This window comes from Miniopterus natalensis, chromosome X (genome assembly GCF_054644295.1).
Source record: "Miniopterus natalensis isolate mMinNat1 chromosome X, mMinNat1.hap1, whole genome shotgun sequence".
Classification (NCBI taxonomy): domain Eukaryota; kingdom Metazoa; phylum Chordata; class Mammalia; order Chiroptera; family Miniopteridae; genus Miniopterus; species Miniopterus natalensis.
This window is the reverse complement of record NC_142103.1, coordinates 83,697,945-83,723,002: the sequence shown is the minus strand read 5'-3', so window position 1 is coordinate 83,723,002 and position 25,058 is coordinate 83,697,945. Positions and strand designations below refer to the sequence as shown.

The 25,058-nt window shown below is 39.1% G+C and overlaps 1 protein-coding gene across 1 annotated transcript in view; it reads left to right on the top strand.

The window, feature by feature from the left end:
• Nucleotides 1-10,167: 10,167 nt before the first annotated feature.
• XK (X-linked Kx blood group antigen, Kell and VPS13A binding protein) overlaps nt 10,168-25,058 on the top strand; it is a 36,417-nt gene continuing 21,526 nt past the window's right edge. The window contains exons 1-2 of the mRNA XM_016216751.2: nt 10,168-10,412; nt 17,499-17,761. Of these exons, the coding sequence (XP_016072237.2) occupies nt 10,168-10,412; nt 17,499-17,761 (508 nt within the window). The remainder of the gene's footprint in view (nt 10,413-17,498; nt 17,762-25,058) is intronic.

Here is a 25,058-nt window from a genome sequence, read left to right as displayed (position 1 = left end):
GGTCCCTGAGATTACCTGAGCCGACTGAGGCAGTTTTCACACAAGCCACATTCAATGGTATCACAACCACGAGCCTTAACATTGCCACAGGAAGGAGGGAAGAAAGGAAGGGAGACTGGGAGGGAGGGAGGAAGGAATTAGGCAGGTGAAAGAAACATGATACCAGACTTAAGGGAGAACAATCTGAGAACCTGCAAAATAAAGACACCACAACTCTTCTAAACCATAGAAATTCAATATTTTAGAGACTAGGAGTGAAACTAGAGATCAGAGGAGAAAGAGAAAGGGAAATTATTCATTCTTCAGTTAGGGCATTCACAAAACTGAAACGTGGACAATGGCAATAAAATGCCAATACGTTTGCAATTGGAGAGAGAATTTGACCATTTGTGGGTGCTCTCCACCCCTAAACTCAGAAATAAAGAAAATCTAAAACTAAAATAGTTTTCCAGTTGAAAGCTGCTAGGAGGGATGAAGTGTCAGGTTACTGAAGGACAAAAAAGGAAACTCTTGGTTGTCCTATGCCTTTACATACTGAAATTCATGATTTTTACTGAGTGGAGAGATTTTCATATTAATCTCTACTTTTTATCAATACCCCGGGCACAAATCATAACTTTGCTTAAACCCTGACATTTGAAGTTTCTTTAGGCCTTAGAGAATCTCTTTTCCTAGTTCCTTTTCCTCCTCACTAAAGCTCAATTAGAATAGTAAAATTCATAGGCTAGCACATACTGTAGGAAGTGTTGCTTTCAAATGTTTTTCTCAATTTGAAGTGTGAGCTGTTATTGTCTATTGTAATTTTTAAATACATGTGTAATTCCTATGAAGCTATTAGCTGAACTGTAAAATATACTCGTGGTAAAAATTCACTCATCTCTAAGATCAGGGTAACCACTACAAAAGTGTGTTGTTTCTGCCTTTGATGGAATACCATGTCCCCTACAACAAGCAGACACTGGCAGAGTAAGGGACTAGTGAATGTAAAAAGAATGTTGCTCAACTTTGTACTGTTAGATTAAGAGATGAGTGAACTCCCTGGCTGGTTACCTTATCTTCCGAGACACAAGCTCCACTAGAAATTGTCTATAATACTCAACAGGTCAAGTTGTCATATTGAATTCAACCCTGCTGTAAACACATAAAAGTTATAAAACTGCTTCCAATAAATAGCGGTTTTCAGAACACTGTAGGAGCATTTGTCACTTCAATATTCAAAACACAAGTTTACCCCTTTCCTAGAACTTGGTCACTGGCAATTTCATATCAAAGTGGAGGAGGAAGTTGTACACTGCATAAGATTTAAAAATTATGAAATGGTCATTAAATATTTGGATATATGTAAATATTTTACATATATCCCCATGTAAACTGAAGCATTTGCTTAGTTCAATAGTTCTTAAATTCTTGATTCATAAATGAACTTTGGGAGGAGTTGGGGAACACTGTTGCCTAAAAATCTGTGTGTGTGTGCGCTCACTCTAGCATTCATAATATTCTCAAAGAAATCTGTGGCTGAAAAATGTAAGAACCGCCTTTGTATATTTTATGACTGTTCTCACTCACCAGGACAAATAAGGACAAAATGGTTTTGAAAAGCATGAACCTTTTAAGCTTGTTGTGATTTTCACATCCTCAGATATAAACATATAAAATTAGCCTCAACCGTTCACCTTTGAGAGTAGTTTGGTTGGGGCAATACCACATAAGTAGCAGCTTTAAGATGATGCCCAAAGTTGGGTTCTACAAGTTCTTTCAAGACTAGTCAAGGACTTCTCTGAAAGCCTTAAGGCAAAAATGCCCTCTACAAAATAGTCTTTTTTTGAAACAATAGTACCTGCTTTTCAAACCCAGGGTTTCACTTCCCAAGTATATTTATTTAGTATTCTAGACTAGATACAAGGGATATAGCAGTGAACAAAACACCTCTGGAAGTTACCTTCTATTTCTGTTTGCCGATCCTTCCACCATTCATCTTTGAAACCTAAAACCTAAAGCACTAAGTGATAATATAGCTCAAAATATCAGTTTCATTTCTAGGAACTTCAGAAAAATTGGACTCTTTCTTGCTCATCTGCCCTTTCAAGGTCCAGTAGGGTAACTGATGTTGTTAGGCTGACCATTGCTAAAAGAGAACCCTTTTGGATGTAAAATCCAAGCAAAGGCCATGTTTGAGTGTGTCTTTATAAATAGACACGTTGGTAAATTAAAAATAAGGGTAAGCTTGTTTAGCACTTAAGCATGTTGTAAGTTTTCATTTTCCTGAAAGAATAGAAATATAGGCTTGGGAAGGTCCTCTTCTATCTTGTGGTTTTCCCAAAACGTGGGAAAATACCCCTAAGTGTTGTTATAGAAAAGTGTGGCGTATCACTTCTTAATTAACCAATTTGTTCCCTTCTATGTAGTAACATTGTTTAAATAGTGCTTAATTAAGCATGTTGCTTCTTGAAGACTATGAGGGCAGTTTTACCACCACTAGTATAACTATATTATTTATTATTGTGTACATGAACAATTATAAACCCTGAAGGTAATATTGGAAATATGTGGGGAAAGATTGAAAGAATCTCTCAACAATGGGGAGACTGCATTATATTTCGAGAACAGGAAGTTTTGAGACATATTACAGTTCTGTGTACTTTGTTTCATTAACACAATTATGAACCTTCTCTTACACACATATCCCAAAATATTACATATTTTTATTTTGCCGGATCCCTTTTTCATCGTTTTTATTTTTTGTTCCATTTGTAACCTGGTAGGTGAGAACAGAGATTTGACAGCATATATTCCCCTGTGATTCTTCAGGTAACTGTACTATTAAGATAATCGTTTTCACTTTCTGATAACTGAAAAAACAGTGGGTTTTTTTTTGGTCTGTGCTACATGGCAACCCTTCCATGGCACTTTATATCTTTAACTTTCTTTGACACATTAAGATTTTAATCAAGGTAGTACTCAAATTGTTTCAATTTCTGTAGACAGGAAATCTCAATAATTGCAAAAAAATGTAAGTTTGTGATTTATAACCATATTAAGGAAATACATGATTAAAAAGAAAAACATCAGTAATGCAAAAAGCACTCTATTGGAAATCTTAAAACCTTTCTCTACCACTTCCATGGGCCTCTATAATAATAATTATAATCACCCTCTCCACCTCACAGAGTTGTCATGAAGGTTGTTAATGATAAAGTGGATATGAGAGTTTTGAAACATGCAGGTACTTTATATATTTAAAAGGGGATGCTAAATTTTAAATACCTATTACATGCATAGAAAATCATGCTCAATTATGACTTCAAATAAGCATTTTCGCCAAATGGAATCTCCATGTGTGGATGCCATACTTTCTGGATCACTTGATTGGTAAAAAACAAAGTGTATGTTTTTTATATTCTAGAACCAATCCTGACTATAGCATTTGTGCCTCAAAAGGTTCTGATTTACTGAGGCTTAGTACATAGGAATAGGCAAGCTACTCTTAATGCAAATATTTATTTTGCTGGCTGAAACAAAGGCTTAAGGTGCCAGTAATGCAAGAAAAGGAGTTGGCAGTCTAGTTCTGCAGAGCAAAAATGAACTGGGAAATAAAATATTTTTGGTTGAATTTGGTCTGCACTTTAATTCAGGCCTCAGAACTGCGTGACCATAGTGATAAAAATATACTCTAGATTGCATATAAGGCGTTCCTTTGGGGACTTGGGTTATTTATTCAGCACTGTCCCAAATTAATAGCTAAGTGAGTAAGCCTCAGATTCACCAAGGCCATGTGACCTTGGTATCAACTTGGCAAGGGAAGCAGATCAGAAGGCAAGCAAAAGGGTGGGTGGGGGAAAGCTTCCTGCAGCTTAGCATCTGTGTGAGCTGTGGATGCACATTCAATGCTGCTAAGAACCATTCATGTTATTCATGGGTTTTATTGCTTCCTGGGAACTCTAATCACCCACTTACCCTGAATTCAGCAACTTCTTGTCCTCTTCCTCTTTAAATAGATGTTTTTTACATTCTGATATGTTTTTTTTCTGTGTGCTTAATCATGTGACCTCCTTTCGCCTGGGCAGGCAGGTTTTCTCCTTATCTCTTCCATCCCTGTCAGCTCATAGCTAAGAGCTACAGGCTTGATAAGGCTGGACTTCACTCTGGACAGAAGGGCTGACCTCAGGGTCAGCAGCAGCAGGAGTTGGGCCCATTCTGTAGCCAGATCACAGGTTCCGGACAGCCCACCCCAAGTACGGTGTGCATGAAAATAGAATGGCGGCTGCATTTATCTTGCTTTTTCTCCAAAAAGAAACCTGTCCATTTTATTTTTACTGTGGTGAAAAACAACAACAACACACAAAGCTGATGATAATATTAAATATCTGGGCCTCCTGGGTACCCACTCCTGCTTTCTTTAATTGAAGGTGCTAATAAATTGAAGCCTGAAGGATGATGCCTTTAGGGTTTAAAATATATTTGTTTTTATCTTCTTAAAGTATTGAATCTTGTCATGCCCACATAGACTCTTTCACAAATGGCGGTCTGTTGTCTGCAGAATTTCCTGCATCTTCATCGCCTTTGTGTACCTGTTACTTACCCCTCTGAACTGAATTTGAGAAAATATTTAAAATGAAAACCAAATCACCCATGTTTTTGTTCTTTGGGGGGGAGGTTGTTGGTAACCATTTAAAAGAGCAGGCTATCTTTTCTTTTTCTTGCCTATGTCCTCACTGTATACACTACAGAGGAAGAAGAGGGAGAAAAGATAAGAAAGGCTTAACTGCAAACAGTTTGCAAGGACTTCCTGTTTGTTTCCCCTTTGTTTTGGATTAGTCCCTGGGCCTGTGTGCCTGTGTGTGTGTGTGTGTGAGAGAGAGAGAGACAGAGAGAGAGAGAGAGAGAGAGAGAGAGAGAGAGAGAGGGGAGAGAGGGAGAGAGAGAGAGGGAGAGAGGGAGAGAGGGAGAGAGAGAGAGAGGGAGGGAGGGAGGAAGGGGGAAAGGGAGGGAGGGACGGAGGGAGACATTGACTTAGGGATACTCAGTGTCAAATATAAAGTAAACCCAACATTTAGCGATTAGATATATCTGGGTAAATGCATATATGCAAGCACACATTCATTAGTGAATGGGTCTCCATTGTGTGTTGAGTAGTCTCTAATAAATTAGCACATAATTAATGAGGGCCCTAGTTACACTTCTAGTTGTCTGTCTTAAGCATTCATTTTCATTAAAACTTCTGCAGGTTAAAGCCATTAGCCATCTGTAGATGATAACAGATGTGAGTTTCACAAATAGAGTTGCAAATGAACCACATACGTGATTTTTAATTTTCTAGTAGCCACATTAAAAAAATGAAGACAAGGAGGTGAAATTTCTTGTAATAATGTATTTGATTTAACTCAGTATATCCAAAACATTATCATTTCAACATGCAATCACTATAAAATTACTGAGCTATTTTACATGTTTTGTACCGAGTCGTCAAAATCTGGTGTATATTTTACACTTACTGTTCATCTCCAACAGGACTAGTCACATTTCAAGTGCTCAAGAGCCACATGTGGTTTGGCTACTGTATTGGACAGTGCAGGGCTAGCATCCCACCGCTGTTTCACAGTAATAATAGGGTCTTCCTACAGCGTATGTATGTTTTTGTTGTTACAAAAGAAAATGTAGCCCGGCCGGGCGTGGCTCAGCGGTTGAGCGTCCACCCAGGATCCAGGCGATCGGGGTTCGAGTCCCGGTCAGGGCACAGGCCCAGGTGGCAGACTCGATCCCCAGTCCGGGGCGTGCAGGAGGCAGCCGATCGATGACTCTCTCATCATTGATGTTTCTATCTCTCTATCCCCCTCCTTTCTTCTTTATGAAATTAATAAAGATATGTTAAAAAAAAAAAAAAAGGAAAATGTAAACAGAACACTGAATGTTATTTGAGTACCTCAGGGTTTCTCCAAATGCGGAACAGAGTACCAAGAGCTGCCCTGTGGAAAAACAGGTTCTGTGATTTAATAAGTTAGGAAAGTTCTATTCTTTTACCCCCTTTTGGAGATTTACATGGTGCATTAATATATCACAGACTCTGAGTAAACTCTCCTGAGTAGAGAAACCTGTTTGAGGTTGTTGAGTTCTGTGTCTCTAAGGTTCAACCTCCTGATTGTGCTGTTACCCAGCTACCACTATAAAAACATGGTTAGTCTTTGGGAGGGAGGGACGGAGGAAGATAAACATGGTACATTTATGGTATGCTTATAATATTTATTTATTTCTACAGAGGACTTTTAACACCCCTTCCCTACCCCACCCCCAAGGCCCATGAAAGATACAATTGGTCTGAGCCAGAGTACTAAACCTACTAAATCTTGCTCTCACAGAGACCTGAGGTCATTCTTTACTACACTTTTGGGGACAAGAGTTTTGGAAATTGCCACAAGTGTCTCTAAACAGGGAAAGCTTTGTGTCTTCCCCTCTTTCTCCACTCTTCTTGGAGCCTATCTCTACTTAGTCTCTGTATTCAGAATCACCCTAGAGCCAAGATATATCTTCTTGTTCTGGAACCACCTTCTAAATTGAAACCAGCAGATGGCTTTAATGTCTCGCCCATGGGCAATGATCTTCTAAAAGTACCTAAATACACACCTTCCTCTCGTTTCAGAAATTATGAGCACTGTAAAAAGGTGAGGGGAGGAACATCTGGATGTGTATACCTAGGTGTAAATACAGAGTACAGTTTCTTAAGTAGAGTAATACCATTCCTGCTGATGCTTTATTTTTGTATTCTGTGCATGCTGTTAATTTACAGTGCTTTAATGTGTACTGTTTTTGTAAAATGTGTAAGGTAGCTGTAACTTAGCAGTCAGTTTAAAGAAGATATAGACTATATTTGAGAACTGTTAACCTTTAGCAAATGATCTTTTTGCCTGTGTTTTAGTGGGACCTCTGATGCTACCCCCATTTTGTTTTATGATCTGTTTATGTGGCAATTAATTACCCATTGAAAATAACTTCTGTTTCTGAATTTGGTCCAAGTTAACTGTAGTAACCTTTATATGTGGATGCATTCAAATAAGATCGATTCAAATGATCAGTTTTGTCTGTTGTTTATTAGGACTTTAGTATCCCAATATTAGAGATGTCTTCTGAAGACTGTAGCAGCAGTAGAATCCCTTTGCTCTTGAAAATGCAAAGTACACCATCAGTGTTATACAAACTATCCAGGAGTAGGAGTGGAACATTCTAGGAGCAAAAGTTTGGTTTTAGAACCTGGTAAGGAAGGGCAGCCCATTCTCTAAAACGGTATCAACTTTCCCAACTTTGAACACTTGTGATAGCTCTACTTAGAAAGGAAGTCGGATTTTTCACCTCATGGATTTAATGGCGCTAAATTAACAAACATTTTAAAAATGGATTTTGTAGAAACCAATGATTAGGGGAAACTTTGCAAAGCCATATATGGAAATAGTCAAGCACCACGTTAGGTTTCAGAATGTACATTTCCCAAGTGAATAGAATTTACTTCACCAAAAAGATTTTTTGCACAATTCACAATACTTACAGAAATATAATTGTATCATTGGAGGAAAAAAAAAGTTCACCTTCCTAATGATACATTTCACATTCACTAGTAAACTAGTGCAATTCCTTAATTATTTTGGAAGATACACAAGAGTAATCTGTCAATAGAATATAGTTGCTTATTCGTAATTATACCTAGGAATGAAAACATATTATTAAAGTATTATTGAATTTTGAAGAACTGCTCAATAAATTAGTATTTTTAATAAAATTGTGCTCTTTGCAGATATGCCTCGCACAAATGCGGAGTTAAAAACATAAAATTATGAAAATACACCAAATAATAAAGGTTAGTATTACTTTAAAATCATACTAATTTCCAGTAGCATTAAATCCAACACCATTTATCTGTGGTATATAACTAAAATTTTGAAGGTCTTGCGCATAAATCAAGAGGCTTCTTCAAAAATGCCTTTTTGCCAAAAACAGGTTCTATGACCTCTTGCTAATTATTATAGACATCTGTAGCAGTTAGGTCCAAATATAGAGCACGACATTCTGTCAGATATTTTACTATATCACAAAATGTTGTAGTACTGTATTTTATAATAAAACCAAATCCTCAAGTATTCTGGTATGTTACATATTATTATACCAACACCCCTTTCTATCAGTCTATTGTGTACATATTTTTTGAAAATGATGGGTATTTCAGTCCTAGCAAGAAAGTATAATGCAATATGTGACATTAAATTGATTTTTAGTCAAAATCCATTTATGTATTTGACAGGGAAACTAGCAACCATAAGCTGGAATGTATACATTTTTCTCAAGGACAAAAAGGCAAATGATAACATAAAGACATGGTCACCGGGGCAAGTTAGCTGATGTGCAGACTGACAAGGAGCAACTTGCAAATGCTCATCAGATTTTAGCTTGTGTTATTGGTTGCTCCTGGAGGGAAAAGTGCTGCAGTCAGTTGACGTTCCCTCCCCTTCACATGGGTTTTTTGCTCACAGCCACTGCATAGTGTAATGAAAACTCTTTAGAAGCAGGATTGAGTCAGAAGTTTAGAGATGCACCTTACTGCTTTTTAAAACCGATGTTGCAATGTTCTAAACACTGTGATCTTTCCAAATGTGTTTTCTGTATTAGTTTTGTACTGTAGAAAATAATTTGCCGTAAACTGGATTCTATTTAAAGTGATGTTATTTATTGGCTTATCACCACTCCTGTTTATGTAGAGTCTACTTAATAAAATAAAACCTGTGATAATCCTTTGCCTTAAAATAAAATCTAACGCTAATTGTGCTATAATGAATAAGTCTAAGCTACAAATTAATGTTTCCTTTAAAGCTTAAGACGGCATCAAATAAAATATTATAAAAATACTCTGTGGAGTGTTGCTGCTTATTCTGTTATTTGTGACTGTGTGTATCTTGATCCAGGACATGGTGGCCGGCTGGGTTCTATAAATAGACATTAGTAATCCTTTTAGAGAATGGGCCTGGTACCTCTCAGCTGTTGGCTGAATCCTCCCCTTAAGCCTTATAAATAGATTTTCCCAGGCCACACAAGAATGAAGAAAAACATCTCTTCATGTTTTCTCCCTTCATAACTTTTAACTTTTGTCTTGATTCCTACCGAATCTTCACATTCTATTTGTGTTCACATCGTGTTCCAAAAGAGAAAAATGCTAGTGATTACTACAGATTGATGGAATCACCTAATTTTGGCAGGAAAAAGTATACCTTGTCATTATTAAAGTCTAGTCCCTTGGAACAGGTTTAGGATCCGAATTTTAGAGAGATCTATGGTGCCTCCTGAAGTTCTAAGAGACAAGGTGGATTGAGGTCATCCTGACGTTGTCACAGATTCAGCGAGTGGAAAGGAATTGTGTTCGTTTTGGGGCGGACACGCACCAGCAAGGCTAGAAAACCGTTTCCTTATTAGGTCTTGGTTTTGCCCTGAGTTAGTCACAGTTATAGAGGAATAAATTTTGTAGGCAGTTTCTCTGGGAGAGATACGTTGCCTCCTAAGGATTATCTCTGGTGCTGTTTCACCATCAGCAGCAACGCTTCAGACCACTGTCCCGCATCTGAAAGGCTGAGGGGCAGTTTACTTGGCCCAGTGGAGAGGTAATCCCGGGGTGCATGACAATACACTTGTTTTGAAAAGCATCTGTGTGGCGGGTTATTTTTAAACGACTGGCAACGCAAGCCCTTAGAGGAATTAGGTGTTCCTTAGGCCCAGGAAATTGAGACTGGGCGGGAAGGGCGTGCACACCCTAACTCTGAGCCCCTCATCGGTAGCAGTTTCTCAAAGAGATGGGAGAGGTTGCCAACGCTCGCCCGACCAAGGGGCTCTAGGACCCAGCGGCGGCGCTTGGGGCCAGCAGGGCCGCCGGCGCCTTTAAAGCCCCGCGCGGGCCGTTGCGAGGCGCGGGTTCGGACCCGCTGGGGACGGTCGCCTCAGAGACGCTGCGGGTGCGGTGGCGCGCTGTGGCGCGCGGGCGGCGCACGGCGCGCATGGGCGTGTCCCAGCGGGTAGCGCTCTCCGCCCCTCCGCAGCCGAGTAGGTCGCCCCCAGGCTCAGCTCCTGAGCCCGGGCCCGCGCCCTGTGCGGGCGGCGCTGAGCGCGGGAGTCCGCGCGGGCCGCCGCCACCGCTCGAAGATGAAATTCCCGGGCTCGGTGCTGGCGTCCGTATTCCTGTTCATGGCCGAGACGATGGCGGCTCTTTACCTGAGCAGCACTTACCGCTCAGGCGGCGACGGCATGTGGCAGTCCCTGACGCTGCTCTTCTCGCTGCTGCCCTGTGCGCTCGTGCAGCTCACCCTCCTCTTCGTGCACCGCGACTTCAGCCGCGACCGGCCGCTCGTGCTGCTGCTGCACCTGCTGCAGCTTGGGCCCCTCTTCAGGTGCGTGCGGGGCCCCCGGGCCCCAGGCCGCAGACCCTGGCCGCCCGCCGGGGGGGGGGCGGCCTCTCCCGGAAGGGACAGGTGGTGGGACCGAGACCCGGCCCAGGCCCAGCCACCTCGCCCCTCAGCCCCACCGTTGCAATCCCAGGAATGCGACAGAATCCTGGCATGGTGGCAGGAAAGCCGGGCAAACTGCGTTCCTCTTAGGTTCTTGCCTATGAAATTGCCAACATTCAAGGGAATCTGACAGAAATGGCAATTTCATGTGGTTCAGCCTCCTAAAAATCCGGGCTTTCTCCACGGTCCCGTGGGCTCTGGCAGGATGGCCTTGGGTCGTGATAAAGCCCTGGGAAGTGTGTCCTAAATGGCCATTGGAGCAAAAGTGGGGACAGATTATTTAATTTATTAAACACGTGGAGTTTCCTGTGTGCTGGGCACTGTTCTGAGCGCTTTACAAATATTAATTTATTCAACTCTCACACATAACTCTAGAAAGCAATACGTCGGCCTTTTTTCCTGTGTGTGGGAACACACGGTTGTAGAACCATTTTCCGCCCCCGCCTGACATAAACCTCGTCCTTGAAGCTGGAACGCAACGTGCCACGAAGACAAACACTTGCAGTGTGTTAAGGAAAGAAAAACTATCAGTGACATTTCTGGAAATTAGTTTTTATTAATACAAAGCAAGAGAAATACATGATAATGAAGTAGACTTTGGCTTAGCCAAGGACCGTGAAGAGAGTTTAAAATGTGTTGTTTTGATGTCTTTTAGCTCTGTAGGGAAAGCAAAACCAAGGGTTTCTATCTGGATTAGAAATAAATTTATATTACTGAGCTTTAGACATAGATGATAGAGGAATTGGAGGAGATAGAAAGGCCAGAGAAGCACCTCAGCTGCCAGAAAATTCAGCTATTCAGCTAGCCAGGGACCTGTCCTACTAGGAAACATCTCCCTCTACCCACCCGCTCTTCCACACACAGCACCAAGTCAGGTGGCAAAATAGGTTATACAGAGCCCTATAATAAAACTTTGCACTTCATATTAAAGACCATTCTAGGTGACACTCAAGGTATGGACTTGTAGTTTATACATAGTCAGGATAAAGTTGGTGAACAAATTTTCCAGAAGCTGTGGAATTCTAGAAAGGAAGAGAAACAGGTACATTGGCAAAAGAAGTTGCTACTGACATCTTAAGAGCAAAGGAAGAGTTAAAGGGTGGGGGAAGAGAGAGAGAGAGAGAGGAAAGAAAAAAAGGAGAGAAAGGGAGTGAGGGAAATTTAAATTTTAAAGCTCCCACACCCTGGAGCCATTTAGTGAGGAGAGACTTGGTCTTCCCTGGCCAAGTAGGCCACAGCATCCTGATTATATTACTGCTCAGTAAAATCAGTGTGATATGACTTTGGGCAAGTCTCTCATCATTTCTTAACCTCATCTGTGAAAAGAAAACTCATTGTTGGTGATGTTTAAGTAAAGTGACAGAGAAAAGGGAACTGACACTTGTCAAATGCTTCTTGTGCTTGATGGTTTGGCAGGTGCTTAAATGCCTCAGTTCATTGAATCCTCATCATGAACTAGATGTAATTGTCCCCATTTTATAGATGAAGAAAATGAGACCCTAGACCACATACACAAGGCTTCTTATAAATGAAGTGGAGTGAATTATGTTCTCTACACTCTGTGAAAGAAGGCAGAGGAGTGTGGAGTGCATTTTATCAATAGTTTGGTCTTAAGAAAGTTTGGTCATCTTGGCAAAATTTAAAAACACAACCTAAATAGTCATCCAGGTAAATGATAATATCCTATCATTTCTGCCATTTAAAATGTTTCTAAATACTAAGAGTGACCTAAGATAAAGCTAATGATATAATATTATGTATAAAACAGGATGGCACTTATAAACCTGAGCTCAAGGAAATATACTAAGTTAAGAGTGGTAATTTCCGAATGGTGGAGTTATGAATGATTTCAATTTTTTCCTGAAAAATATGGAAAGTGGATCATTTCCTCCTTTATTATATACTTCTCTACATTTTTCAGTTTTTACAGTAAAAATATTTCAACTTTATTAAAGAAAGAAAAAGTTTGCTGCTTTGAAGAGATAACTAGCCATATGAAAAGTTTCAACACCGTAAAAAGATTTATCTCCAGAAAATTCTGAATGATTCATTGTCTTCTTTCAGGGGGAGAAACAAAATAAAACATAATAAACAAAGCGACAAACAACCCCCTTCTGACAAGGACTCTGTCATTCTAATACAGCTGATTTATTTCAAGGAGATATCGGACCCATGATCTTAAAGCTGAGATACACAAGATGTAGTTCCAAGCCTCCTTGCTTCTAGATGAAAAAAAGAGCAATTTGATGTTGTATATATTAGTGTGACTTAATATGTTATTAGAAGTTCTTCCTGCTCACTGTTTGATTCTATTTTAACTCTAAGATTTTACACAGGATCAACATTATTTCCCCCGTACCAAGGAAAGGCATGGTGTGTTTCTTTCCCCTCCTTATCAATTAGACTTAGTAATATTTTGAAATTGTTTTTGGAAATTTTAGCTCTATTTATTTTTGGGTGCACACTAACTGGCCCAACACATATTCCTTTTAGGTGAAATGCTGTTTTTGAATCTACTCAGTTAAACTGAATTATATTACACCATAATAATTATGGGCCAAAAACTGCAAACGAGGCCCCGATATTTCTTTCGTTTAGGGCAGGGATGGGGAACCTTTTTTCTGCCAAGGGCCATTTGGATATTTATAACATCATTCTTGGGCCATACAAAATTATCAATTTAAAAATTAGCTATGAGAAAAGCTCCTAGATTTATTGAATTTTGAGTCCCACTTGTAGTTGCTTTCGCAGGGCCAGACCAAGTGATTTTGAGGGCCATTATGTATGGCCCACGGGCCAGATGTTCCCCACCCCTGCTTTAGGGAAGCAGCAGAGAGCATCATATTTCACTTATATCAGTCTTATATTTAAAACGAAGGTTGCAGTTTGTATGGTTGTTTTCTAATTAAGGCTAGGTTTTGATGGTAAGAACACAGAATAATGTCTTGAATTTATTTTTTGTTTTAAGGACAGTCTTATTGTGAATGATAATAGATATTCTGAAAAACCAGAGGGGGAAAAATACCTCTTAACAACAACAACAACAAAATTTGTTCATTATTTTACAGTATGTTAATTTTATAAATTAATTGGGAGAAGGAATGAATATAAATGAGTTACTATACTAGTTCAAGGAAGTTTCCTTCCTTTTCTTTTACTGGTATAATGAGGAAAAATGGCACATGAAAATCTGGGTTTATAAAATAAAAACTAAGAAGTTCCAGTAATATTTTATAGAACATTGCAGAATGATTCACCATAGTCTTTCTCTCTATTGTAAACTTTCAAAAGACTTTCAAATAATTATAGCCTAAATTTGAAGAGAACTTTTTGTTTGCAAAGTGCTTTTACATACAATATTTAATTCCTTCCACTGTAAAACCTTGTGAGCTGTCATCATCTTTTTTTTCACAGTTGAGGAATTGAGACTCAGTGAGATTATGTAACTGGCTTTTCAGAGGTCATATGGCACTTGCTATTTAACCACTTTGGTTCTTGTGTAGCTTCACCATGCATGTGTGTCTTATGTAGATAACATGACATAGAAGAAATCATAGTATTTCTTTTGAAACATGTTTTTATTAACTATCTTCAAGGCTTTTTGTTACCACAGGTTATTATGCTGACTCCAACATGCATGGTTTCAGCTAAGAAATGAACTCCTACTGTGGTGCTTGAAAATGAAATTTTCTTTTTTTTAAAAAAGGATCAACCTGCTGATTATCTACATTAGGGGTTAGCAAACTATGCCCCACAGGCCAGATCCCCCCACTGCCTGTTTTATAAATAAAGTTTTATTGAAACAGCCATGCTCATTCATTTATGTACTGTGTATGACTGCGTTTGCACTACAGTGGCACAGTTGACTAGTTGCAATAGAGACCATAACCTGCAAAGCCTAAAATATTTACTCTGTAAATACTTTACAGAAAAAGTTTGCCAATCCTTGATCTACTTCATACTGAAAAACTACCTTGAATGATTTTGATGAAAATATTTAATTTACAGCTATATTTAGACAACCTCTCAAGCAAAAAACAGCAAAAAGACATATTTGGAGTAATTGGATGAGTCTTGGAGAATTTTAATAAGAAATAGAAATTTCTTATCATAAGTTCCTTAACCAGTAGTGGCAAGTAGTGGAGGTCTTAGGGCCTTTCACAAATTTATTAAACAACTACTATGTGTAAAACTCTGTACTGAGATAAGTGTATTTACTTGGGGAAAATAGTGGATTGCAAGGGAGGCCACTTTGTGTCACATTGTGGGACATTCTTTCACTTCCATTGACAGACACTAAAGTTTCATTTCATCTGCAGTATTGTAAGTTCTTGTTTAATGTCCCCTCCTCAACATCAATAGAATTGCTTTCTCCTCTGAACCTTTATTTCATTCATTCATCCCTTAGCATGTGTTGGTGTTTCTTTTGTTTGTTTGTTTAGTCTTTTAAAATTCTAGGCTTGAATTTATTATTGAGGTAAAATATCTGTTGGTAAAAATGACAGAAGAGCAAAAAACACATAAGTACAATTTAAAAATAATAAAAAGCCTCTAATTTAACTGACTAAAGAGAACAATTCTTAACATTTTGTTGTACATATATCCTTACTAATATTTTTATAATGATAAGCTAATAAACTATCTCTTAGGGGAAAAAGCCCTGATTTGCAGTGTTTGCTGATATATGTGATGTAAAATTCCCATCATGGCATATTTCAAGCTACCAGTTGGTTAACAACTGGATCACAAAATTTGTAACTATTTAACAATCTCTTGAGTCAGTATGAGTCAGCTCAAGCCCATCACTGTTTATGTGTGTGTACATGTGAGAGATTTATATGTATTTTTATACATATGTAATTTTCTCTTACAAAAAATGGAATTTTCTATATAAATTCTATTGTAATTTACTCCTTTCACTTTCCAAATATAGCAAACATTTTTATATATCAGTAGATGTATCTGTATGTCTATACCATCAAATTTAAGGACTGGATAATATTTCATTGAATACATATATTATAACTTATTTAATCATTGTTTTATTTTGGGACCTTTAGAGTATTCCCAGATTTTTGCTATTACAAATAATGCTATGATTCAAATTCTTGCAGTAGGCTTTCTTTCGAAGTGAGTTAATATATGAGAAATATTTTATAAATTGAAAATGCTGTATAGATATTAGTCGTACTTACTATTCATTTTTTTTATCATGTGTATGTCCATTTTCCCATTAGATTGGTATCCAGGTGTCTTTGCATTCCTCACAGCACATAGCAAAGTGCATCTCCAGTCATCACATATTTGAAAATAAAGACAATGGTCCATCTTTGCTGTGGTCAGTGGTCCAACAGTATAAAGTTGCTAGGCCTCAAACTTGGATTTTTCCTCAGAATGAATTCAGTTGCATTAGCTGGACTTGAACTCATAACCTGAACTTTATTATTTTCAGGTGAACAAATTGGTCCAGGCTGTTTTACATTTTTTCTTGTAATATATTAATGTGTCTTTGACCCCATTGGACAAAATGTAGCTGACTAAGCACACACATAACACACACACACACACACACAACTGTTTTTACCTTCTTTCTCCCAGGAACAAATGAACAAAGGTGATAATCACAAAATAGATCTACTTTGTATTCACCAGAGAGGTTCCTGCATTTCTTTTCTTACATCAAGTTTTATTATTTCAAATTATGAATGTATTCTTATTGCCATAGTTGCCTCATGGTGAGGGTACAAAGTTAACATTCAATAAAAAAAGTGAAGCCATAAAAACTTCTGGCAGCATTATACGGTTGTTATAAAAATGCAGGTTTGGGGGAAAATGTCCTTTAATAATTTTAAACCTAAGACCATCACATTTTTCTTATTCCTAGGAGAAACTGATTTTTCCCCCAGCACTTTATTATGGAAAAAAATTTTATTAAATTTATTGGGGTGACATTGGTTCACAAAACCATACAGGTTTCAAGTGTATAGCTCAACAAAACAAAACATCATCTGTGCACTGCATCATGCACCTATGGCCCCAAACAAAGTCTCTTTCTGTTTCCATTTTCCCCCCATTTTCCCACCTCCACCTACCTCTACCCCCTTTTCCCTCTGGCTATCACCACACTGTCATCTGTGTCTATGTGTTTTTTATATATTCTTTTGCTTAATCCCTTTACCTTCTTTCATCCAGCCCCCCAACCCCTCTCCCCCTTCTGTATGTTTTGGAACATACAGAAAACAACTTGAAAGAACTCTATGGTGAACACCCAAGTATTAACCACCTAGATTCTATAATTCACATTTTATTTCATACATCTATTCATCCCTCTATTGATCCACCAATCCATTTGTGTGTGTGTGTGTGTGTGTGTGTGTATGTATTTCAAAGTAAATCAGACACATCAGTACTCTTCCTTTAGTATCCATATCATTACCTAGAGAGGAAATCCAAGTCAGGTACTCTTGTCAGTGTAGAAAGGTGACTGGTTATGGCTCCATCCACAGTGCAGGCTTGAAATTCCATAAATAAGACATAGCTGGCCAGCCCCTGGGTATGATCGACTTTAGTCGTGTTCCATAAGGGCTTATGAGAGTAGACAAATAGGAAATATATTGTGGTCTCCCCGGGGAACACAAGGACTAATGACTTGCCCAGGGCTGCACAGCTAATAAGTGTCAGGAAAGCAAATTGAATATTTTTCTGTGGCTCTACTTGATTTCCTTGCCTCAGTGGGCTTCGATGGCCCCTCTCAATTTGGTTCTTACTCAGTCCCAGTTGGCCTGCTGGAGGGACTCAAGGGGACTGTGTGCTCAGAATTGGCTCTTGGTGTGGATAATTTTAGATGAGGGGCTGCAGTCCAGAGTAGCCAATTCAAGGCTTTGAGAATCAAGCTAAGTGTAAGCATGGTAACCGAGAAAAGAGAATCCTGTCTGCTCTGATTATCATGACTTGCTGATTTGTTTCCAGGTGTTTTGAAGTCTTTTGCATCTATTGTCAGTCAGGCCACATCGAAGAGCCTTATGTCAGCATCACCAAGAAGCGACAGATGCCAAAAAATGGCCTCTCAGAGGAGATTGAAAAGGAAGTAGGCCAGGCAGAGGGCAAGATGTTCACCCACCGATCTGCGTTCAGCCGGGCATCAGTGATCCAGGCTTTCCTGGGCTCAGCCCCCCAGCTAACCCTGCAGCTATATATAAGCACCTTGCAGCAGCACGTCACTGTTGGACGATGTAAGTATATTTTTTTATCTCTGCCTGCATTTGGGGATCAACATGGGGAGCAAAACATAAAGTTTATTTTGTTTTAGGTGAAATTCATTCATATGTGCATTCAGTCCTTAATTTGCATTCCAGTTACTAAGCTCAAAGTGAGTTAAAACAATAACAATGTTTATTTGCTTATGAATCTGCAATTTGGGCAAAGCTCAGAAGGGTTCACCTATGCTCTACTGTGCATCAGCTGGGGTGGCCCAAAGATGGGGGCCTAGAATCCATTGGAGGCCCATTCACTCACATTTCTTATTGTTGTTTTTTTTTTTTTAAAAATATATCTCTATTGATTTCAGAGAGAGGAAGAGGGAGAGAGAGAGATAGAAACATCAATGATCAGAGTCATTACTCGGCTGCCTCCTGCACGCCCCGGACTGGGGAACGAGCCCACAACTCGGGCATGTGCCTTGACCAGGAATCAAACCACAATCTCCTAGATCCTAGGTTGATGCTCAGCAGCTGAGCCACGCCTGGCTGGGCTCACGTTTCTTATTGTTGATGCTGGCTATTGCTGGTGGTCTCAGATCTTCTTCATTTCATCTCTCTATGTGGGCTGGTTTGGGCTTCTTTATAGCATGATGGCTATTTTCAAGGGTCAGTGTCGTAAGAGGGAGATAGGACAGACCAGGTGGAAGAGTATCTCCTTTTGTGACCCAGCCTTGGAAGTCATGTGAAATCATTTCTGCTGTATTTTCTTTGTTGAAGCAGTTAGGAATCCTGCTGAAGTTCAAGGTAAGAGGATGGAAGGAAACCGACTCTTGCTGGGAAAGGGTAGAGTTCTGGAAGTTCACTGCAGTAACCATTTTGGAAAATATTTTAGGCTGAAAATACAGCTGTCAGAGGCCAGGCAATCTTTGGATTTTGCTTCTGTCTTTCAGTGATAGTTGTAAGCCAGATGAGACAATTGGTTATAACAGCTTCTTTGTGGTAAATGATGGAAGCAAGGGCACGCTCTTGTATTCTTGAAGTTCGAATAGGTATCTCAGCTTTTAAATGAACAGTTCTCTAACTTTTGGGCTATTCTCACATTATCAAATTAAGGGAAGGTTTTGATTAAGCCAGATTTCAAAAAAACTCTATGTGCATAAACACAATGAAAATCCTTCATATGAGAAGTGGAGATAGCTCCTTTTAAACATTAATATTTCAGGTAAATGAAAACTAGACATTCTGGTAAGTTTTACTATATAGATAAGCAAAAATGAGTTAAAAGCCTTAAGTTGAAAAATACATATTGAAGATAATGCTGAAATTAAAATTTTAAAAAATAATTCACTCTTATTAATTTTACTTCCCTTAATCTTATCTTCTTTCTGCCTGTATTCTAGGCTGTATGGTAGAATGTCTTAATTTATGTCTAAGTCACAGCTCTCTCCCTCATCCAGGTTGCCTCAGAGTGACTATGATTCTTTTTTTTTTTAATCCTCACCGGAGGATATTTTTTTCCTTTGCTTTTCAGAGAGAGTGGAGGAGGGGAGGGGAGAGAGACAGAGACAGAGAGAGAAGCATCAATGTGAGAGAGACACATCAATTGGTTTCCTCCTGCACGCGCCCCTACTGGGGCTGAGGATTGAGCCTGCAACCCAGATACATGCCCTTGAATGGAATCGAACCTGCGACCCTTCAATCCAAGGGCCACCGCTCTATCCACTGAGCCAGACTGGCTAGGGTGTGACTATGATTCCTAAGATGTATCAGTACCTTAAGTTGAGGTCTTGGTGGATTAGCATTTATGGGAAAATACCTTCCATAACCACAGACAGATAGTGAGTGCTCAAAAACTACCACAGCATCTTTGCTCTCTGAGGACTTATAACTGGAATGGGCCTTGACCAAGGCAAGTCTGGTATATGCCACTATACCCTTTCCCCAGTTCATTGTTTTTTCATGTGGCACGCAGGGACACAAGGAGAGACCAGATGTGGTAATTGTCTGTTTGATTTTTACGAGTAGACCCAATTTTTTTCTTAAGTTTTTGAAAATGAAGGTTGTCTTATAGTTCAGAGGTCAGCAAGCTGCAGCCCAGGGGCTTAATCAAGCACTGCTTGTTTTTGTATTCTGTTCAGGAAAATAAAACCTATCTTATAAATGTCAGTGTCTCAAAAAAATATCTGTGAGATGCCCCCAAAGGACTTGGAAAAATATAAGTCCTCTGAGAGTTAAACAACAAATCAAATATATATGGAAAAAGGAAATGGGAATGGTCCTTTTAAAATTCAGATGGCTGCCATTTAGGTAGGTCTTGACTAACTCCAGTCACCTCCTTAACAAATCTGGGGAAGGAATTCCTCAGCAGGAAGGAGAAAGGCAGTTATAATTGAAACATGGGCTGGGGTATGTCACAGAGACAAACATTGACATTATCCATCATATGATTAGTGATGCATTTGCTGCAAGGGACAAACACTTAACTACAGGGTTAAACCCCAGGGTTTATTTTGCTAATCTAACAAGAAATTGGAGGGGAGCAGTTTGCTGGCATTATTTCAGCTGCTCTCAATGGCAAAGCTGATGGCCCTGAAGTTCCATTGGCCAGCAGTGCTTCTCAGGGAGTTGTAGAATGCTAAGAGGTGGAAGGGATCTAAGAAGTCATGTCTGATTTTGCATTTTATGTAGAAATCCCATCTTTGGTGTCTCCAAAAGGTGATTTATCAGCCTCTGCTTGACTGTGTTTAGTGATGGAGTTTTCAGCACTTAAAAGGCACTGTTCCATTGATAAGACAGTTGCTAGAACATTTTCCTTTATATAATAAGTTAAGTGGGACTTTTCCTTTTCTTCCAGAAGTGATATCAGATTCAAGTGCTGGATGCACTGCAATCAGAAAAAAAAGCCATTAAATATTGGCCAGATTCTTTTTTCAGGATTTTACAAGAGCAATAAAGCAGCCCTACCACAATCAACTCCTTACATCCCCACCCTCAGGTTCTATAAGGAAATACTGTAGGGAATAGGTGAGAGAATAGGGACTTCTATAACATACTATTTATGGTGAGAGGCCACTCCCTCCCCTCCCACAAGCCACCTAAAGTGGGGTTTCAAGATGAAGGGTGCTTATAACATGGGTAGCCAAGTACTTCACTCCCTGCCTTCTAAGCTCTAAACTCATAGGCCCACCCCACTGATGCTTCCTTGAAAGATAACCGGTTGTGTGTACCCTGGAATTTAGGAGCATCCATGAGCATAGAGACTGAGACCTGCTTCTTATTTGTAGATTTCTGGAGGGAGTCTTAAGGGAATAGCCTGGGGTGAGTAGAGACTGTGTTGCCATATGTCTGGAAAGGTGACAAGAGGTCACCATTGTGTCAGCTAGCTATTATGAGTAACAAATTACCTAAGATTTAATGGTTTAAACAGTAAGCATTTATTGTTGTTCAATAGTCTACAGGTCAACCGGGAAGTTCTGGGCTGAGCCAGACTATGCTGATCTTGACTGAGCTTGCTCATTAGTACACATTTAGCCTGTGGGTCAGTTGGGAATGACTGGTCTAGGACTTGGAATGGCTCACTTCCATGTGGTCTCTACTTCTCCAGCCCATTAATCTTGAGGTAGAAGGGCTCTGAAAAAGTCAAAGGATGCAGAGCTGCAGAGCCTTTGTGGGTGGTCTAGGCTCAGAACTGGGACACTGTCACTTCTTTCACTTTCTATTTCAGCAGTTGAGAGGAGACTGGGAGAAAAAACAACAAATCCCTTACATGATAATATTCCCACCAAGTTGACACAACTAAGAGCATTTTCACTTATATTATATGGACATCATCCTCCTTTAATCTTTAGCCTGATGGTTAGACCTGGTTTTTCCCACTCAATTAACACACACATCTACTCCCCTTTACCACATGGCAGATCTCCAAATATTCACAACTATACTGTATCCTTTTTCTTTTCCATTCTTCACATCCTTCAGTCATTTCTCTAATGATATGCTTTGAAGCCATCAAGGTCACTGCAGTTGAGATACAATCTGACTTGTCACTTTTTTTCTTAAACATGACATTCATAACTGTATGTGATATTGCTGACTTATTTTGACAAGAGCTGTTAGCAGTGGGATTGTGTTTTCTTTTCCTGTTTTGCTTTAATCTGAATTCTGTGATTTTATTTATGTGCCCAAATGTTGTAGCTTTTGAAGGAGCTGAATCACACAGTTGGTTTATATTGATGGATGGTTCAGTAAATTCTCCCAGTTCCTTTTTCATACTGAGAGCAGCTAAACCAAGATTTACCCATCCAGTATCTGTACAGTATATTTTAAAATGTGTAAAGGTAGGGCTTGATATTTTTCTTGTTATAATTCCTTTTCTTGGATTCAAGCCCAGGGTATCAGTCTGTTCAGATAATTTTGAATCATGATTCTCTTGTCTTCTCAGTTTTGTCCCAGCTATAATTTTTTGTCTTTGTCCAATAATTGGCAAGAATGTCAGACTAGGACGGCCCAAAGTCACAGCCCTGAGCACTTCTTGACAAATGCCCTTTAGCCTGAAAAGAAGCAATGAGGAGTATGAGTACAGATTGCTTATCTGACTGCACTCACATTAAAATACCAGTTCTCTGACTTCTTCACAAGGATATCATGAGAGAGCTTTCTTTTTTCTGGAGGCCTTGCTGAAAACCACACACAATATCTATAACACCCACCACTTATTAACTACAGATACTTTTTCTTTGTACATTAATTCAAACTATTGGTATTGTAAAATATTAAAGCATATAGAGGAGAGAATAATATAATAAACCATGTAGCTCTTTTCCTGTTTTACAAAATATTCACATGACAGGTTTGCTTCGGAATTATTTTTTTTTTTTCGCTTTAGGAAGTAAAACATTACTAGTACAATTGGGGTAACTTGTGTCCCTTTCTTATCATGATTTCAGAGTTTATCATTCTTCTGCATGATTTATAACTTAACTACATATGAACTGTATCCATAAACATTATATATTGATTTTGTAGGTCTTTAAACTTTATCATACTGCAAATATCATTCTGAAATTTGTATTTTTTTGCTCAACATAATATTTTGAGAACTATGTGTGTTGATGAATGTAAGTGCTAGTTCATTCATTTTTGTGGCTTAAAAGTGTTCTATTGCAGGCAACAATTTTCTGCAATGGAACACAATGGAATATTTTAGATTTTGCAGGCTATCTATGGTCTGTGGCATAGTCTCCTTTTGTTTTGTTTGTTTTTACAGCCCTTTAAAATGTACAAAACATTCTGAGCTCTGAGGCTATACAAAAATTGTACTTAGTATGACTATAACAGTATTCTAACACTATTTCTTCATTCTGCTTTTGATATATGTGACTTCCTAGGTATAATGTTCTTTTTTTATTAAGCAGAAGTGACAATGATTGTCTTGCCTACGTCCTTACGTCCTTACGAGGGTAGGGAGATAAAGCAGATAATGCGTAGGAAAGTGTTTTGAAATGTTAAAAAAAAAAAAAAAGCTGTCTATTCTTTCCTTTTCTTCTCACTTCCCTTTCTTTTCTTTTTTACTCCCTTCTCCTTTCTTTCTTCTGGCCTAAGTAGGATCTGAATTGAATTTGCACAAAGAGATGTGGGAGCTCATGGAGAAATCTAGGTGGCCAGAGACACATGGGCAGACATTATTGGGAAGCTGGGATTGGGAAGGCCACAGCTCTAGAGCATCAGTGGCTGGGAAATTCAGGGGGAAGTCTCATTCTAGGCAACCTCTTAGTTGGAACACAGCTGTTTCTTTGTTTAAATTCTCTGAGACTGAGATCAGAAGCTTGGACTGATGGCCTCTTCTGCCACCCATTAGCTGTGTGACAAAGCTGACCTCACAGAATTTTTGTCTCTTCATCTATAAACTGCATCAGTCAGCACAGGTTTGACAGGATTGTTGTGAAAATTAAATGAGATAGACAGAAAATATGGGCATGTGGTGCAGGTTCTTGGGGAGATACTCACTAGAGGTTAATTTACTGTAATATTAATCATTTATTTATGGAAGTTCCCCTGTGCTAGATGGCAAGGCTGTATGGGGTATGTACCTACTTAAAATATATATATATATCTTTATAATTGATTTCAGAGAGAGGAATGGAGAGGGAGAGAGAGAGATAGAAACATCAATGATGGCAGAGTCATTGATTGGCTGCCTCCTATATACCCTGACCAGGAATCGAACCTCGATCTCCTGGATCCTAGGTAGATGCTCAACTGCTGAGCCACGCCCAGCCAGGCCCTACATTTTTTGTCTAACACTGGTAGCTTTAATGGATTATAGTGAAATTTGTAGCCTTACAAAAGGCAATTAAAGTGAGCTTGTAGTCTGTTTTGGCTCATTCTCTAGTCTTGATGCAAAGCAGTGATAAATTAATATTTCTTCATGGGAATATTTTGCTAATCAGTTTAATTCCTTTAATAGATATATGGCTATTCAGATTTTTAACCTCATCTTGTGTCAGTTTTGGTAAGTTGCGTTTTTTCAAGCAATTTGTCCATTTCACCTAAGTTACTGAATTTATTTGCAAACATTAATAATATTCCCTTATACATTGAATGTCTATAGGACTGTATTGGTATCCCTTCGTTTCTGACATTGGTAATTCATATTCTGTCTTTTTTCCTCATCAGTCCAGCCAGGAGCTTATTAATTTTATCTTTTTTAATGAACCAACTCTTTATGTCTACTTTAAAAACTATCTCAAAATAGGTACTTTGAGAAAAATATGAATAAATGATAGTGTTATCAGAGAACTGCACAAGTGGAATTTCTCCTTTGCTAGTGCGAGTGAGGGATCCCTTTCCCCACTGGGTGCTGGGGGTCAGGTTCTTACAATATCTTGAGAAAAAGGAGTTTCTAAGACTTTCACAGGAGAATAAGTGCTTTTTATTTGTGAGAAATTATATCCCTCAGTTTCCAAAGTCCCATTTCTCTTAAACCAGTCTTGATAAAGGTGCAGCTTGGGATTCAACAGAGTGAAAAGCAAAGCCAGTGTTCAGAGTTTCTATTCCATGGTGAAGCTGAGTCTGATGTAGCATCAGGCTAGTTAAAATCCATTAGTCCATTGTGTGTGGAGTCCACACGGCTATGGGCCACGTAAGTGAGTACAGAGCATGAGCGCCCCACAAGCCAGAAGTCAGGCATGAGCAGCAAGGGAGAGAGAGGGAAGGGGGGTCCTTTGTTCAGGAGCTTATGTATTTTAGATTTTTTGCCCTTACAGTGGCCACACCTATTCTGGCCAATGACCTGCTCCCAGGTATGACTGACAGGCAAGCACCCTCTCTA